Raw genomic sequence first — 18661 nt, 5'->3', positions numbered from 1 at the left:
GAAAAGGTGAAATGGTCTTCAACCAATCATTTTGGGCATCGCACACGTGCCAGGGGTGGGAACTCTGCGCCAATTGCGGCGCACTGTGCCAAAACTAATATCTTGCGCCATCCTGCTCCAATAGCGTATTTTTGCATTTTTCTGCACCAAATAGCGAATTTCGTTTCAGTATGCCCGGAATATCGGAAAGGACACCAAAAAATTTTTGTTTCTGCTAGCCACGAAACGTTTCTTTACGAGAAGAGCGTGTTTTATTCCACTATACTTAAACTGTCGGCCCCTGATCGGGCTTTCCATCGCAAAACCCCGATATTGTCCGTGATCGTGGAACTGAAGATGGTTTGCAATGCCTTTCAGCTTTAAAGTGCAAATTTGAGTGTTTCCGTTAAAAAAAAAATTTCGTCACTGGAAGCAGCAGAAATTACCGTAGTTGATTGTCATTGTGTTAAATCCCGATGTTTCGTGAAAAAAATTGTCATTCCGGAAATAAAAAACGCATGTCCGCCGAATTACGAATGTTAGTTTAGAAACTTTGCAGAATAACGAGCGTTAAATCGCCAATGTTGCCAAATAACGAGCATTAAATCACCAATGTTGTCGAATAACGAGTGTTAAATTGTCAATATCGCCAAATAACGGGAGTCAGATCGCCAATCTCACCAGATGAGTGCCTAATCGGCAAACATCGAGTTGATTCTTCCGAAATTCTCTCCCATTTTGCAACAATTTCTTTCCAAGTATAAAAAAATCAAAAACTTATAAAAAAATTTTAGCTCATTTGAAGTGCTGCTGTTCAAGGCAGCAAATAGTGCCCTCAGTAAGCAAAAATCATCTTAAATAGACGGGTGCAAAAAATTTTATGGCAGCCGATATTTCAAACAAGGTGTCAAAAGCCTAAAACACCAAAAACAAAAATCAAGCTGATGAAAAGATGTTTGATAACAAAAGACAGTGCAGTTCTATTTTGAAAAGGGTTGAGGGTTAACAAAAATATTCTTGTTAATTTCACTGCTCCAATTTATAAATATCTGCTCCGAATTCCATATTTTGCTGCTCCAAAATTGCTCCAAATCCCAAATTTGCTGCTCCAAAACTGCTCAGAATCCTGAATTTTGCTGCTCCAAGGCTGCTCCGAAATGGACTTAGTCACTTCCCACCCCTGACGTGCTCTTATTTACATCAGGACCCAAGTTAGAACGAACAGAGTATAGTTAAGCATACTGAAAGTAACTGGAAAAAAAACCTTTATATGGTTAATAATAACATGAAGAATTTTCAAACACAAAGTAATTCATTGAGTTACGCAAAAAATAATTAAATTGCTAAAGTTGGTTTTTGTTAAAATGTAAGAAATATTTATAGATTAATTAATAGGGGAATAGTGTTTAACTACATTAATAAACATTTTATTTTAATAATTATTACAAGTTTGAATGATTTTTCAGAAATTTTTTTTAATGTTAATCCTATTCAAACCAAAAAAAACCCAGTTTAAATGGGAAAAAACCTGATTTTTACTACAATGGTCATTTTGACCACTCTGTTAATTCTTGGGATGGAAAGTCTAGTAATATGCCAGGCTAAAGTCTGTTAACTAGCTTGTTCAAAAGCAGATTATCTTCTTTTTTTTTCTTCTAAATCATGAAAGGTGTTATATGAATTGAGTAGTTCACATTAATTTTTTCAGCAATTCAATCACCCACATATTAATCACTGTTTTGAAAACTGAGAAAAAAAAACTGACTTATTATTTTTGTTCCGTTTTATTCAAATTTTGATAATTGTTTTTAATTATTCTTCTAATTATTCATTTACAGACTTGTGATATCTGTGAATCAAGGTTTGCTGTTTGATCACATGAGCAAATTAAAAGAAAATAAGCACAAACGTGTTGAACTAGATCCTGAATGCTTACGGTGGACACCATTAGTAAATCCTCATTTTTGCATGGATAGGGTAACTATTTTTTCTCCAATTTTTAATTCATTTATTTCTTTTTGAACAGATGAAAACTCAACCTAATGTTGTTTGGTAGAAAAATTTGAAGTGAAAGAAAAACAATGAAGCACCGTAAGAAAATCTTAATTTTTTTCCCCTAGACCAGTGGTTCTGCAAACTCATTGGTCAGTAGAGTTATCAAGAGTAAATTGAGAAGTTGTCTTATTGATGAGAATCTGGAATCATGCCTAAAATTAAAAACAACATACAAACTTGACTTACCAAAACTTTCCAAGGAGATGCAAGGCCATTGTTCAAATTAGTGTTTGTCAGTCATTGTCATGATTTAATTTTATGGATACCTTACAATTTAATTTTATCAATAAATAATATCATTATTAAGTATGATATCAAGTTTTATTCAACGTACCTATAGTTTAACTAAGACTTAAAACTTCAAGTAAAGTTTATTAAGTTAATTTTAGGGAGCGTTTGTGGAATGAAAGATGATGTAGTGTCGAGGATTGAGAAAAGTATGTTGAGATGGTTTGGACATATAGAGAGGATGAACGAAAGGAGATAGACGAACAACAGTACAATGATTGGAATTTCTTTTGAGAGCCAAATTTTTTAAATTTAAACTATATATGTAGGTACATTGTTATTAACGTAAGTAGGGTACACCTAAGCTGGCCTTTGCTAAAAACATCCTCGACCTGAGTAAGGTACGTTCGCTAGGTCGACTCCTTCCAACTCTCCCACCCACACTCGTCTTTTATACTTGTTTCGTCTATCTCCTTTCGTTCATCCTCTCTATATGTCCAAACCATCTCAACATACTTTTCTCAATCCTCGACACTACATCATCTTTCATTCCACAAACGCTCCCTAAAATTAACTTAATAAACTTTACTTGAAGTTTTAAGTCTTAGTTAAACTATAGGTACGTTGAATAAAACTTGATATCATACTTAATAATGATATTATTTATTGATAAAATTAAATTGTAAGGTATCCATAAAATTAAATCATGACAATGACTGACAAACACTAATTTGAACAATGGCCTTGCATCTCCTTGGAAAGTTTTGGTAAGTCAAGTTTGTATGTTGTTTTTAATTTTAGGCATGATTCCAGATTCTCATCAATAAGACAACTTCTCAATTTACTCTTGATAAGATTCATGCTTAAAAATGATTGTTCACATGAATATGTAGACCAGAGTAAGGAAAGAACAGCAAATTCTAGTTTTTTCAGCTGATTGTATTAGTCAGGAATACTATTCCAGGTGTTAAAAATCAACATATCTTTCTTCTCCAGGTCTTTCAAAGTAGACCACTTGTGCTGTGAACTAAGTTCACATTTGTTTTTTAAATCCAGCAATTGCATTTCAAAGTTGCCAATGTCAATATTAAAGGGAGAAAAATTTAATTCTGTTACAGTAGCATTAAGAGGTTTTTTAACAAAGGCTAACGCAGCTTTGCTGTTTCTGAATTCCTGAAATCTGTTGAGAAAAGCTTCTCTCATATTTAAAAGTTGTTTTGAAATAACAAATGTCAATATCGGAATTTTGTTTGGCGATGTTTCAACAGGCTTTTCACTCAAGTGGCCAAAGAACCGCATGTGGCTCGCTGACCACTGCCCTAGACTATTGTGCAATAAAAGAGCTTGTAGACATGTGAAACATTTTACAAATTGAAGCTTCTTTTTCATCAGATCAAAGTTCGTTACCCAAGTTTGGTGTTTTATTTCTTGCATCATAGTTGTTTCCTTGCATTTTTAGTGATTTTATGTAATTAGCGTAAGCAATTCAAATAATATAAGAAATGTGAGAATTAAGGAATAGTCTGGTAATATGAAATACCAGGTTTTCTCTGCTTATTGCCACCAAGTGGAAAAGTGATAAAATAATTCAAAATGCCCTCATGATGATCTACAGCATAGTTTCCCAAACTTTTTGTTCCATCGCCTTCTTCTTCAGAAAATTTTTTCTTTCATCCCCCCCCGACTCAAGTGAACCCATAGGATCCTATGTTATACTCACAGCTTCTGTCGGCCCCGTGGACCATTCTATCGCCCACTTTGGGAAACAGTGGTCTACAGTCAGTGTCGCTTGGTTGTCACATTATCATGGCTGCTATAGAAGAAAATTTGTTTTTCTACTTCTAGAAACTTACTAAGACAAGTTCTGAGATGGGTTTGTTAATTATTGGAAGAATGCCTATAATTTGAAACTGAGCACAATGAACATCACAAGAGTTGCATTTCATTGTGCTGCGCTTATTTTTCAGCCAGTGATATTTCCAGTTAAATGGGACACTATTTTTTCAGAGATTGTGTGTTGGATTATGTGGAATACTATTAGTATTATTTGAATTGCGCTAGAATAACGCTTCAAGATGGAAAGTTTTGGAAGATAAAATGAAAAGTTCTGAGAATATTGTGTGTCCTGATCTCTATGGGTCCACCTTGACTGTTCTGGGGCAGAGAAAGAAGATTGTGCCCGAGACTTTTGTCAATAGACGATGACACCATGAACCATAGAAACAAACTATGCAATTTTTATTTTTCGTTGTCATGGACTCATTAAATCTTGTTTTCCATCAATTTTAGTTAGTTTTCTTCATTTTCAACCTCTATGGGGCCATTCCAGTATTGCATCAGCATCGATGGGGGGGGGGGGGGATTTTGGATTTGCTGACTTTTGATGACAAGGGAGAGAGGGCTGTGAGTGATGCTTACATCATCAACAACACTATAAAAATGCAAAATATTTTTATTGGCATCTTTAATACTTTAGGAATGTGAAAAATGAGAAAAATGTTTCCCTAGTTTGTAAGCACCTGAACGTACATCTCCCATCCCCATTGATAAGTCCTCAAAAGACCTCCTTCTCTAGTAAACTTCAACAGCAAACATCCCCCTATGTTCTGTCTCACTGGGGGGAGTTGACTAAATGTTTTGCGTCCACTCAGTGCATCACGTGCATTGTCCTTGAGTGATTTGCTGGACTCCCTTATATAAACAGATAAATTCTCCCTAAAGGGGTGTGTGGTTTACTAAGGGTATGCTGTGATTGGGGGAATTGACTACTTTCGCTCTGTCGCCCTATATATATTCTAAAAGATTGATGCCAATCACAGGCGTACGCAGGATAAAGATGGCACAAAAGGCTTAATGGGTGGCTCGCAATAGTTAGTGTTAAATTTTGAGTTCTTAGCCTTCAGACAGCATTGCAATTAACAAAAATTGATCATAATAACATATAAAGGTATTTCCTTCCGATATTTAAATATTTTTTTGCATCAAAAATACATTTTTGATCATCTGAGGGGAGACGTGTTAGTCTCTGATCCCATTGTGTGTTAGGAGGTAGGAGGCAGAGCTGGGGAAATTTTGATGATGGGGGTGGGGGTCAGAAAAAGACTGAAATTCTGCTGGCGTAATGCTTGAATGACCCCTATTCCAAATTATTTATTTAACTGTTTTTTAAAAATGAAATGGTAAGGAAATAAAATAGGGGGCAATTTTTTTTCCCCCTTTGCATATTTTTGGGTACATTGCACAGAAACAAATTTCACGTCAGGTTCACTACATGTACATGTACATTCCAACCTATACCAAATCATTAGATGTTCCTCAGAGAAATGTGGATGAGGTACATGTGTGGTTTAGAAGTGGTAATCTTTTTCCAGTATGGCCCAGGTCTTTGATCACCTGCTTATATCTCTTCACTAAGACAGTGCGGCGAACTATGTTCTGGTTAGGAAGAAGAGTCTTTCTAGTCTTAGACAAAGTTATTGATTAATGCTAGAATTTGATTTCTTGGCCCTCTTCATATGTAAACATGTTTACGCAAGCATAGGTTTAACTGAACCTTAACCCATCACTGAAGAAAAGCTAGGCCCATTGTTGTTGACTGCAAGCAGGACCGGTCTTAAACCATGTGGCACCCTGTGCAAACCAGTTGTTGGCGACCCCCCCCCCCCCTCCTTCAAGGCATGAGTTGTATTGGATGGGGGGGGATTTATTTTTTTATTGCTAGTCACTACTGTCCCATAAAATACAGGACAAATTCCTTCTGCGCCAAAATTAACATCTTGTGTCATCCTGCTCCAATAGGGTATTTTCGTATTTTTCTGCACCAAATAGTGAATTTTGCTTCAGTATGCCCGGAATTTTGGAAAGGACGGCAAAAAATTTTGTTTCTGCTTGCCGCGACACGATTCTTTCCAAAAAGAGAGTGTTTTATTCCACTGTACTTCAACTATCGCCTTATTTAAACTATCTGGCTTTCCATCGCAAAACCCCAATAATATCTGTTATTGTGCAACTGAAGAAGGTTTGCAATGGTCTTTCAGCTTTAAAGCGCAAATGTGAGTCAGTTTCCGTTTTCAAAAAAAAAAAAAGTCTCCACTGGAAGCAGCAGAAATTATTGTAGTCGATCGTAATTGCGTCAAATCCCGATGTTTCGTGAAAAGAAATTTCATTCCGGGAGTAAAAAGAGCATGTCTGCCGAATTACGATTGCTAATTTAGAAACTTTGCCAAATAACGAGCGTTAATTCGTCAATGTTGCCGAATAATCAGAGTTAAATTGCCAAATAACAAGTAAGATCGCCATTCTTGCCAAATAACGAGTGTAATCTCGCCAAACAATGAGTGCTGAATCGCCAACCATCATGTTGATTCTTCCGAAATTCTCTCCCATTTTGCAACAATTTCTTTCTGAGTATAAAAAATTGAAAACTTCATATAGAAAATTTATATAATATCTATATAAAGACTAAAGAAAATTTTTACCCCATTTGAATGGCGGCTGTTCCAGACAGCAAATAGTGCCCTCAGTAAGCAAAAATCATCTTAAATAGACTGGTGCGAAAAATTTTATGACAGCCGCTTTTTCAAACAAGGTGTCAAAAGCCTGGAACATCAAAAACAAAAAACAAGCTGATGAAAAGATGTTTGATAAAAAAAGACAGTGCAGTTGTTTTATTTTGAAAAGAGGTGAGGGTTAACGAAAATATTGTTAATTTTGCTGCTCCAATTTATAAATATGTTCTGAATCCTATATTTTGATGCTCCAAAACTGCTCCAAATCCTGAATTTTGATGCTCCGAAATGGGCTTTCTCACTTCCCACCCTTGTATTGGGCTCTAGGAGGGGTGGTTGTCCCCACCACCTTTCTCTAGTTCCACATGTGCTCTGCCTCTTCTTCCAAGTTCACTTTAAAGGTACGAAGAAGTTAGTTTCTTGAAATGAAAAGGGGTTTCCTTTATGTGTCAGTGTGGCCTCACCTCACCAAAGCCTCCTAGATAGAGATTATAAGGTTCCTAGGTAGTTTATGAGGCTTTGACCTTATGTGCCTGCTTCATTCTGGACCTGGATATCTAAAACCTAGGTCCATGAAACTCTGATAAGGTGTTCAGTTCTGTATGTGAGGTTTGTAGAATATTTCAGTCCACACACACGTGTTTTGCATTAAGGGGTGGCTCGAGACAAAATCTCTCCATGTGGGGGACCTATTTTTGCCCTTGACCTCCCTCCAATTAAAAAAAAACTTTCGTTTTTATCGCTTCATTTTGATGCATTCAAAGAAACAGCAAGATTTTATGTCATAACATATTTCTTTTTTTTTTTTTACCTCAGATTTGGCGCCCCTCTTAAAGTGGGCACAGAAATCGTTTTCCATATTTGTTTTGCCCTTTCACATCAGATATGATGCCCCTTTTAGAGCTCTCCTAGTGTGTCCGAGCTACCTTTGGTTGCACTCCTAGGAAAGTATGGGAGACGGACCAGAAGTCGGGATGCCAAAATGCATGGAACGCAGGGAAACACTGGGGGGGATGGAGGGAGATTGTCTCTATTCTTTTTATTTTTCACAGAAGAAAAAAAGAAAAACTGCCCAATCTCTTCTGGAGAGGAAAATGAAAAGGAAAGAGTTCAAGTATCTACAGTATATATCTTTATTGTGACTGAAATCTGTATTACTGTATGTATATTAGTGCACTGCTCATAGATTCTTCTATAAAACCAGTGTTGGCAGGTTTTAGACTGTTTGAACTGTCGTGTCAAAAACCTCAAATAATGCTTTTCAGTGTAAAAATTCCCATTAGAGATACACACGTTAATTGCCTGTAATGTTCAACGTGACTATGTTATACAAAGAGTAAACACTTAATATGATTGTAAAATAATTTTCTACTCTCCACAGAATTATTTTGGGCAATATATATGATTTTTTTTCTTGTAAAATATACAATTTAAATAGAGCATAGCATAAACGCTGAAGGAAAAACTATGGAACTATTTGATGTTCTTCAATTCAAGATCATGCTTGTTGTCCTTCCAAAATTTCTTCAACTGCTTTTGCATGTGTATAGATATAAAAAAAAAAGTACCACAGATGTTTTTAACAGATAATTGTTCAAAAAGTTCTTCTATACCATATATGTAATGTTGATTTCTGTTATTATTAATTTATATAGATAATCACTGATACTTGAAACAATACCTTTATTGTGCATGACATTAGAATATATCTAGCAATCAAAATACCAATTTTTAGGACTGAAATGTCCTTTAATTTTTCAGTGCTGGCTTGTATATGAAACTCCTGTAACTTATTCTTAATGCCAAAGTAAGAATAACTAAATTTGACTATGATATGACATATTTACTAGCATTTATAAGGTAATGGTTTTCCAAGGTTCTCCATTGAGATTGTATCTAAACATGTCCAAAACAATGCTTTGTGTGTATCAAGTATGAAACTCTGGATTTATGCAACTTAAGCTAAGAAATTTTAAGGTGAGAATAAATGAGTTTTATTAGTGTATTAACAGATGATATGCGAGAATTTTTATATGGAATAAAATTTTGGACAGATCAAAAAAAATCAAAATAGGTATTTTATACAAATACAAGGCCACACCAGGCAAAATGCCCAACGAGGTGGCTGAGAAAAAGATGCCCATAACAAGTATGTATGTCATATATTACTAAAATACAGCACCCAATTAAAAATGCAATCACAAACATTATAAATAATATATATATATATATATGTAAGTGGTAAAATATTATACTATGCCCATAAAATATATTTATGGTTGTATTATTCTAAGTATGGATATCTTCTCTTAGATGGATAGATTTACTCCAACATGTTTACGTATTTCCTTTTAAACGTTACAATTGTGTTAGAATTTACTACCTCCGGGGGTAAGCTATTCCATTTATTAACAACTCTCTTGACACCACAACCTAGAATTGTCCCTTACCAATCAATACTGGTGTCCCCTTGTAAAAGCAGTCGATTGACGGTGTACTAATAATTCATGATCCATCCTGTTGAAAATGTTTCATACTTCGATCATATCTCTCCGACACCTGCATTCATCCAATGTAAACATCTTCAAAAAATGAAACCTCTCTTCATAACTCAAGCCCTGTGTACCAATAAGGGCATGCATAGCTCTTCTCTGCACCCCTTCAACCAAGTCTATGTCCCTCTGAGCAGGGTTGGATTTTTGACATGACAAGCATCAAAAACTGTCAAAAACCTAAATGAATTTTTTTTGATAATGTTTTGAACACAGTAGGTATATAACATGATGAAAAACTTACTTTTTTGCATATTACAATGTTTCATTTTTTAACATAATTTATTACAATAATTAAAAATATTAATTATAATTTGCAATTTTGAATTTTTAGACATAAAAAGAGTCTAGAACATGTAAAATATAATTTTATGGTTAATTTATCTAAACTACTCATTACTTATGTTCACTTTGCTAAGTGAAATAGAGCTGTTTATTCAAAATATGTGTGAGAGGGCATCAGAGTTAGGTTTGTGACTTCAGAAACTAAATCAGTTTTCAAACAGTCAAAAACTTATTGCCAATGTTGTCAAATAGTTTTTAACCTGATAGATATGTTAACAAAACACAAGAGTTTTATATTTGGAATTATAATCACAGAAAAAGAAAATCTGTTTTGATATTTTAAATTTTCTGATCTGTCCAAAATTTTATTCCATATAAAAATTCTCATGCAGCATCTTTTAATGCACTAATTAAACTCATTTATTTTCACCTAACAATTTTCTTAGCTCAGGGTGTGTAAATTCACAGAGTTTTAGAGTATTTTCAACTAAAGCAGAGCTGATAGAACTTGATACTCAAAGCATTTGTTTTACATGTTTAATTACAGCTTCCATTGGAAAACCATTATATTATAAATGCTAGTTAATATACCATATCATAATGCAAAAGTAAGAATAAGTTTTACTAAGGATAAGTTACGGGTGTTTCTTAAGCATCATATATAAGCTAGCATTGCCAAATTAAATAGCATTTTTGTTCCACAATTTCGTATTTTGATCGCTAGATATATTTCAGTGTTATGCATAATAAGAGTATCATTTTAAGTATCAGTGATTATCTAGAAAATGTAATATTAACAGAAATCAGCATTACATATATGATGTAATAAACTTTAATCACTTAAACACTTATCTGTTGTAAAAAGAGTACTGCAGATGGTTTATATCAAAGCACATATATAAGCACTTTTGATAGGTAAAGAACCATCTTGAATCAGAGAAAATGTCAAATCATTCCATAGTTTTCCTTCAGTGTTTGTTATGCTTTATTCAAATCATATATTTTATAAGAAAAAAAACGTATATGTATTGTCCAAAATAATTCTGTAGAAAATTAGTAGTAGTACATGAGTAGAAAATTATTTTACAGTCATATCAAATATTTATTCTTTGTATAACAGTCACTTTAAACATTACATGCAATTAATGTGTGTATTTCCAATGAGAATTTTTATATTGAAAAGCAGTATTTCAGGTTTTTGACATGACAGTTTACACCGTAGTTTAAACCGTCAAAAACCTGCCAACCCTGCTCTGTAGGTATTGTGTCCAAAACGTTACAGTATACTCCAGTCCAAGACGAACTAAGCCTCAGAAAAGTGAAAGAATGACTTTAGGAGAACACAGAGAGACCTTTCTGAAAATGAAACCGAGCATTCTGTGTTTTTTGACAACTGCTAAACAATGTTTAGAAAACCTAAGCCACTCATCAATGAGAATTCCCAAATCGGTGACCCTGGTTGCATCCAGAATAGTGACAACATTTAACTCGTATGTGAAATGTGGGTTGTTTGAACCAAAATGAGCGACCATGCACTTGTCAACGCTAAACATCATGCTCCATTCATTTGCCCATGCTGCAATCCTGTTTTAGTTGGTCTGGAGCAACTCTCCATCACTTTGATTCTCGACTACCCCTATTAGCTTCATGTCATCTGTGAATTTGTTTACAATCCCATCGATTGACCCTTGGCACATTATCAGATCACTCAAGTAGGCCCATGGCATATTCACAGATCAACTTTTTCTTGTTTATTTCCTCCTGTACATCAAATTTGCAACCTATGGGTATGTTAGTTATAAAGGTACCCATTATCACAAAATTATTTGGAAAATATAAACTTTTATAAAAATTGGGATTTTTTAATTTCTCTATATCAAATTTTCTATATAACAAATTATTCAATAGAACAAAGCAACATATTGTTATATTGAGACTTTTCTATATTTATATCTTTTCATTGTCCATTTATGTTTTCATCCATGATAGGTATTAGCAGAGAAATAATGGACATGATTGAATGCTAGGCTTCTGCTCATTAAAAAAAAAGTTTTATTTAGATCACTTTTAAAACTTTTTTTAGTGTGGTTTTATTACTTTTCAGAATGATCTTCAACTCAATAATCATTCAAGAAGCCATACACCAGATGCTGAAATGATAGAAACTGCACAGAGTTCTGCAGATGAACTACCGGTGGAAGAGCGCCATTGTAATTTTAATAATGCTAATTCATCAGACTATTCATCTCAACACAGTGATGAAATAAATGCATGTGCATTATATGCCAGCAAGTGCAGCTCTGACAATGCTATTTTAGATTTTCAAATTACTGATAAAGTTGCAAAAAAGAAGAAACCAAAAAAAAAGAACATATTTGGAACAAAAGTCATGAAAATTGGGAAAGGTGAGTTTTTTGGGTTTTTATTTTTATGGAGCATATCAGGCATATCAAGATCAATTCGTGAATCATTACATGCTGGGATTGAGCACAAGGGCAGACAGTTACAAGGAATACAATGATCTGAAACACACATATGATGACTGGCAGCATGAAGCTGTCATTACATAGTTCTGACTCAGACAAAAGTGTCTCCACCACAACCCCCCCGGCATGAGAGAGTAGCATGGCAGCAAATGTCCTGTAGACAATGTGCCAGAGCTGTTCTCTGTATTAGATAGGTAGGTAGTGTACAAAAGGAGATGAAAACTTACGAAACTTGAGTGGCACATATAAAACATTATGTTCAGATATAAGTGCTCAACTCGAAACCACACATCTTGTGATGCAGTGATACGTAGAAATTTACACAAAGTGCTATAATATAATTATTGAATAATAAAAACACAATGCATGAATTTCTTAGCTGCTGTGCATCTTTTCCCCTCTCACTCCTATGAGCTCTCTGCATTCAAACCATTCCCCTTCAAGCAATCAGTGACCATCAAGGTACTTTTATCTACTGGTTTAGTCATTCACTTCTGGCGTAATGGGTAATAAAAGATGTTCACATTCTTTAGCATAGGAAAAGTGACGTGTCAGGACAATAAAAAATGTGCCAAGTTTTATATCTCTTGGCCCTTCACAGCGATTCAAAATAAAAAAAATTATATTAATAAAAAATTCAATAACTTAGAAAATTGCACGGGGCGGAATGCGGCGCTTGACAGTCGAGTGGTTGGGGAACTAGCTTCTAACTGTGCAGGTCTGGGTTCGAATCCCGGTTCGGGCATGGATGTTTACTAACACTAACAAATTCCCTGGACGGATCATGCTGATCTCTTGGGAATACATGAGGATCACTTAAAAAAAAAATTCTGTGGTTTGACATCTAATAGTGTTGAAATGGTAGCGTGTGATGACAATAAGCGCTGTGAAAATATTCATATATTTCAGTTTATGTTTTCTGCTCTTCATAATTGAAGTTTCAATATCTTTTAATCGTATGCAAAATAGTTTCGTAGTTAGACGAGTAAAAAAATGTGTTTTTAAAGCGGCAGGGTTGTGGTGTATTTGATAATGAAGGGAAAATCTACTCCATCATTTAATCATTTTTCCCTTTATTTCCTAAATGTTAATAGAGAGTACCAGTTTCTGAGATACATGGTTCATATAATCTGCAGTGGTGTAAAATCTGCATATGAAATTTCGTTCATCATTAATGAAACCTCAAAGAAGGGGAGGGGTTGCTTGCAAATTTTTTTTAATTGAAAAGTTGGTTCTATATGCCATTTATGAATTTTCAGAAAATTATTTTGAAAATATGTCTATTCTAGCCTCCCAGGGAAAAACCTGAAGATAAGATTTCAATATTAAATAAACATGCAGTATATCATGTATATATCACTTGCTTTGTATTACAATTGTATTTTAAAACTCAACAGCAAAATATAGGAACAACATTGGGAAACATGGTGGCAAATGCCTGCAAAAGTCTGGAGTGAGACGGTCTCAGAAGCAAATCTCATATGCTTTCCTGCCTAAAGAAAAAAGGAAATTACAGCAATCTGCCAACAAGTTTAGAAGCAGCGGTTTGTATATGTCTTTACGTGGTAATCATATGCGTATGCAAACTTCTGCAGAAGACGGCAAAGAACCATCTCAAAACAATGGAAATTCCAATTGTAGATTGATTACTTTAAATAATGCAGAAGATAAGATGAAAAATGCTGATCATGTCCATTCTTCATATTCAGCAGTTCCTGAGAGCGAGTGTAGCAACACCCCACCTCATTTAACACCAACTTCATCATCAGAGTTGATATCCAATCATGTTGAGAATGATCAGCCACCAGTTTTACAAGTGCATTCCTCTGACAAAGAGTCTAATGACAGGCGTTACTTGCCGAGAAAGGTCAAGAAACATCACAATATCTTTTACGGGAAAGATAAGCCTAAAATTGAAAGGTTGAGGGTAAGCTATATTTTTCTACTCGTCTATTCAACAAATGTATGCATCAATGAACAAAATTTTTATTTTTAAATAAATATCCTACACATATATAGTAGATTTTTTTTCTCTACTCGCCTTTAACCCTTGAACTGCTCTTATTGTAAATAGATGATAAGAGCATAATAGCCTGCTAAATTTCTTTCTGAAAATTTGGGATACAGGGAAAAAAAAGGGATTTTTATTTTTGTGTGTACAGAAAAATACAATTCTAACTACAGTGAAACCTCAATACAGAGCGATACTCTATGGACGAAGTAAAAATGTAGAGGTTATCGTTATATCAAGAGGCGGCATTTCATCGTCATGCACCATCAATTGATCATGATGCATTAACTCAATAAACTGCATTAACATCAATTAATGCAGTTTTGAGTTCTTCTAAATTAGCATCTTTATTAACACTAGAAAATGCACACATAAGTGCATTTATTTGCTACAAAATATAATAATTTGTTATTCGATTAATAAAATTCAGTTAGATGCTTCACCCTGTAAAGTAGTTTACTATCCCAGACTTTTGTGTGCTACATAGAAATTAACAATAACATCAACTTCATTAATCCTTTTGGTAACCAGGTGATGAAATATACAAAGATGTTATTAGATGCCCTTGGAAGAACAAAAACGTGACAAGTTCAAAAACATACCGAAGGTAATTTATAGCAATATGCAATAAAATGCAGTAAACTTGTGATAATTTGGCACATATCATACAAGGATGTATGCTGGATTATGGGAAGTCAGTTGAAAAAGCCCATTTAACTTTTTTGCTTACAAGCTATTGGCAAGAAATTTGGATCATCTCTATTTGATGAGTTAGTGATAAATAATGGTAACTTTGTCCCAACCTAACTGCCCATTAGAAAAAGGATGGAGAAGAGGGGGGGGGGAAATAGAAGGAAAAAAGAAAACAAATGAAAAAGTACCAAGATAAGTTGATAAGAGGAGCCTGTACAAAGTATATTTCTCTTTTCACCTTCACCATACCTGTTCTCTTTCACTCTTATATGTATATAGTAGAATGATATACAAAACATGGAAGAAGAAAGAAAATCACTAAAAGGAGTATAGAAATAAACTGTAGTAAGGAGAACTACTTTTTGTAGCTGCCAAGTCTCCCGAATTTTTGCTTCATCTCTCAACCTCCTGAAAAGTTCTTAAATCTCCCAAATTTTTACAAAAATCACAAAAAATCCCTAATTGTTCCTAAAAATTCCCTGCTTCTGAAAACAATCCCAAAGGAATTTCTTGTGGGGTAAAAAGTCTTTTGCCTCTGTTTTTTCCCCCTTTTGAAATGACGTCACAAGTGGGGGGGGAATAGTGGGAAATTTCTTTTTTAAGGAAGTTTTACAAACCCTCTGATGGTAACAAAAAAAGTTATTTGTCTTATCGTGCGGGGAAATAGCTTAGCAGCCAATAATCCTGGATAATAATTGAAAATTATAGTGACGTGCATGTGGTCAAAACTTCCTCTTTTGTTGAAGTTGCGTACGTGTAATAACAAAACATGAATACTGATAAGCAAAAAAATATTTTATCAGTTTTAAAGATACTTATTCCCCGATAAATTTCCTTTCATCAAACGTTCCAGAAAAGGGCCGACTTTTTCTTTTTGTACAAGTTGTGTTAAGGATATAAACATCAGTCATGGTGGAAAGACTGACATCACCCATGTGAAATAAAAAAAAACCATCTAGCAAGTGTCACAAAAAGTCAGTGTACTTCAAAAATTGGTGCTTTTTTTCCTTCATCTTCCTATGATTTTGGGGTCATTCACGCAGAATGTTTGTTCACATCGTTTCTGATTGACTATATTTTTTTTAGATCACCATTGAAGTTTTGGCTTCCAATTTCACTTGTTTTTGCAGAGGGATTTTATTCCCAAGGATTTAACTTCCATGTGTGTAAAATTCCTGTTTTATTTGACTTTAATTTTTGAGTAGGGATTTTATTCCCTACGCTTCAACTTTTATGTGTGGAAAATCCCTTTTGTATTTATTTATTAGAGAGAGGTTTTAGTATAAAATATGTGTCTACGTAAAAATCTCCCTAATTTTCATTTTCAAGAGTTGGCAGCTATGGCTTTTTTCATGGGTTACAACAAACCTCACGATCATGAGGACAGAGGGAAAAAAACAGAACTTGTTTGAATTTATGAAAGGATGACGTCACTCTCCGCTACCATACAAAGGTTTTAACAACTTTCTGTTGCGAAGATGAATTTTCAGGAAGAGAAAATTAAACTGCCTTTGCGAGGAATCAAACCCACATTCTTCCACTTTCCGGGTGAACGCGCTAGACCACTAGACTACAAAGGCAATGAATCTCTCAATCTTTCCCTGGGGCTCGTGTGCATGGACGGCTAGACCACCTTTCATCCTTTCATAAGTTGCCATCTGATGGCAGCGTCAGCAGTTGTGAGCTTGGCCTGAGTCAGGTCTGGCTGTCCGCGTACCAGGGTTGGTAAAAAAAACCCAAAAACTGGGGTTTTTTTGGTTTAAATAGCATTAACATTAACAACAATAAAATTTCTAAAAAATCATTTAAACTTCTGATAATTAATTAAAATAAAATGTGTATTAATGCAATTAACACTTATTCCCATATTGATTAATCTAGAAATATATCTTACATTTTAATAAAAACCAACTTTTGCAATGTAATTATTTTTTTGCTGAACTCAATGAACTACTGTGTGCTTGTTAATGTTACTATTAACCATATATAATATAAAGGAGTGTTTTCCAGTTACTTTCAGTATACTTAATTAGGAATCTATTTTACAAAAACTGTGATAAAAATTAGGTGAATATAATGTATTTAATGAAACATAAATAATGCAGATTAATTAGCGATGATTTACAATATACAGGGTGATTATATAAAACTAGTTTTTATTTAAAACACTGTAGAAGAAAAGCCATTATCAGAATGATTTGAAAATTTACATGAATATTCCTGAAGCAATGGAGTTTTATATGGCACGGGGGGAAAAATATAATAATAAAAAATGGAAAATTAATGATACTACTCATCCAACTCATTTGCTTGCAGAATGGGAACGATGGCCATTCAGGGCAAAATGATAACTTAGTTAGCATTCATCTGCATGATTTTATAATTCATGGAAACATTACAAAAATGAAGTAATTGAACAGACAACTACAATTTACTCAAGAAATGTTAAATATATTGTCCATCGTAATCTGGCAATGAGGTGAAAGCAAAAAAATGCTTGTTCAACAACAGATCAGAGTATGTCATGTGGATGTGCTTGCAATTCACCAATGTTTACAATCCGACCTCTGTTCATAAGATTTTGAGGTACCTCCCACAGCCAGAAGTTGCAAGGGTTAAGGTCAGGTGAACTGACGGCCAGCCAGGTGTCATGCCATCCTGTTATTGTCAAAATGGGTCTTCAGCAGCTGCTTTGCTGGTATTGTGATGTGCATCTTGATAAAAGTTGTGCTATACACACACTGATGCTGTTGAACTGTCGAAATGATGTGGTTGCACAAAATAGATTAAAAAATAGATTATACTGCTTTCCAAGTACAGCATGCATCATCTACTTGCACATTCTACACTACTTGCACTCTTTTCTTTTCCCAAATAAATTTCCAGAATACCCATGCAAATTTTCATCATTCTGACCAGTAGTTCTTATTTTATAGTTTTGGAATCAAAACTTCAAATTATAATCACCCTGTATATAGCTGATTATTTTTCGTAAATCTGTTACTACTATACAGTACTACTGCATGGTAGTAACAGATTAACTGGGCTTAATGGTGAAAGTATAAAAAAAATTATTCAATATCAAGACTGGGTGATATACAGTATGAGATGTGCTACTTATGAGAAAGAAAATAAAAATGTCTGTGAGGTAAAGTAACTACTAGTACACTGGTCTTTGTCCTTTAGGGGCAGCTGGTGTCTTTATCGGATTATAAGACCACCTGTGCCCCTAGCATAATGATGTCACTACTGTCGCTGCCTTTTTGTGAAGAAAAAAACAAAAACAAAACCCTGTGAGATAATACACCACTACATCAAGATGTGTAATGCAATCCTTATTCATGAATTTGCTAAAGATAGAGCATCAGAATGTAGCCAATAGTTAGAAAATGTGGCAAGAATGAGAAATTTTGGCTTCAATATATAAAATTAAGCAACCAAGGCACTTACTCTAAAAAAAATTTATATTCAGGCCACTAATATCATCTTACATCATTTAAAGATATACCATTAGAATATACCCCAAGAATATAAAATTTGGTAAGAATCAATGATTTTGGCTAAATAATGAACCAATATGATATTTTTCAAGGGAAAAAATTATATTTAGGCCACTTTTATGTAATTTTTTGAAAAAAAACCATGTGGTTTAAACCAAACAACCCTGCCATGTACTGTCCCTTTCAGTGCACACAATCTCTAAGGAAAGGTTGAGAGATTCGTTGCCTTTATAAAGTCTAGTGCGTTCACTGGGAAAATAAAAGGACGTGGGTTCAATTCCCTGCGAAGGCAGTTGAATTTTCTCTTTCCAAAAATTCATCTTCACAACAGCCGGTTGTTAAAACTTTTGTTTGAATTTATTCC

General features: G+C 34.3%; 1 protein-coding gene across 2 annotated transcripts in view; it reads left to right on the top strand.

Moving 5' to 3' along the window:
* Window positions 1-18661, top strand: part of LOC149085251 (uncharacterized) — an 88226-nt gene that overhangs the window by 58643 nt on the left and 10922 nt on the right. Inside the window, exons 13-16 of one of the 2 annotated variants that reach the window (XM_089233154.1) lie at window positions 1818-1956; window positions 11712-12012; window positions 13491-13637; window positions 13803-14020. In XM_089233154.1, coding sequence (XP_089089280.1) covers window positions 1818-1956; window positions 11712-12012; window positions 13491-13637; window positions 13803-14020 — 805 coding nt within the window. Of the gene's footprint in view, window positions 1-1817; window positions 1957-11711; window positions 12013-13490; window positions 14021-18661 lie in introns of both variants that reach the window. The other variant, XM_089233153.1, reaches the window with a different exon arrangement.

The sequence above is a fragment of the Pholcus phalangioides genome, unplaced genomic scaffold (assembly GCF_987345545.1).
Source record: "Pholcus phalangioides strain wild (caught in Gottingen) unplaced genomic scaffold, Ppha-v1.0 ptg000007l_1, whole genome shotgun sequence".
In the NCBI taxonomy this organism is placed as follows: Eukaryota; Metazoa; Arthropoda; class Arachnida; order Araneae; family Pholcidae; genus Pholcus; species Pholcus phalangioides.
Note: the sequence above shows the minus strand (reverse complement) of the source record. Positions and strands in the feature narration are given on the sequence as shown.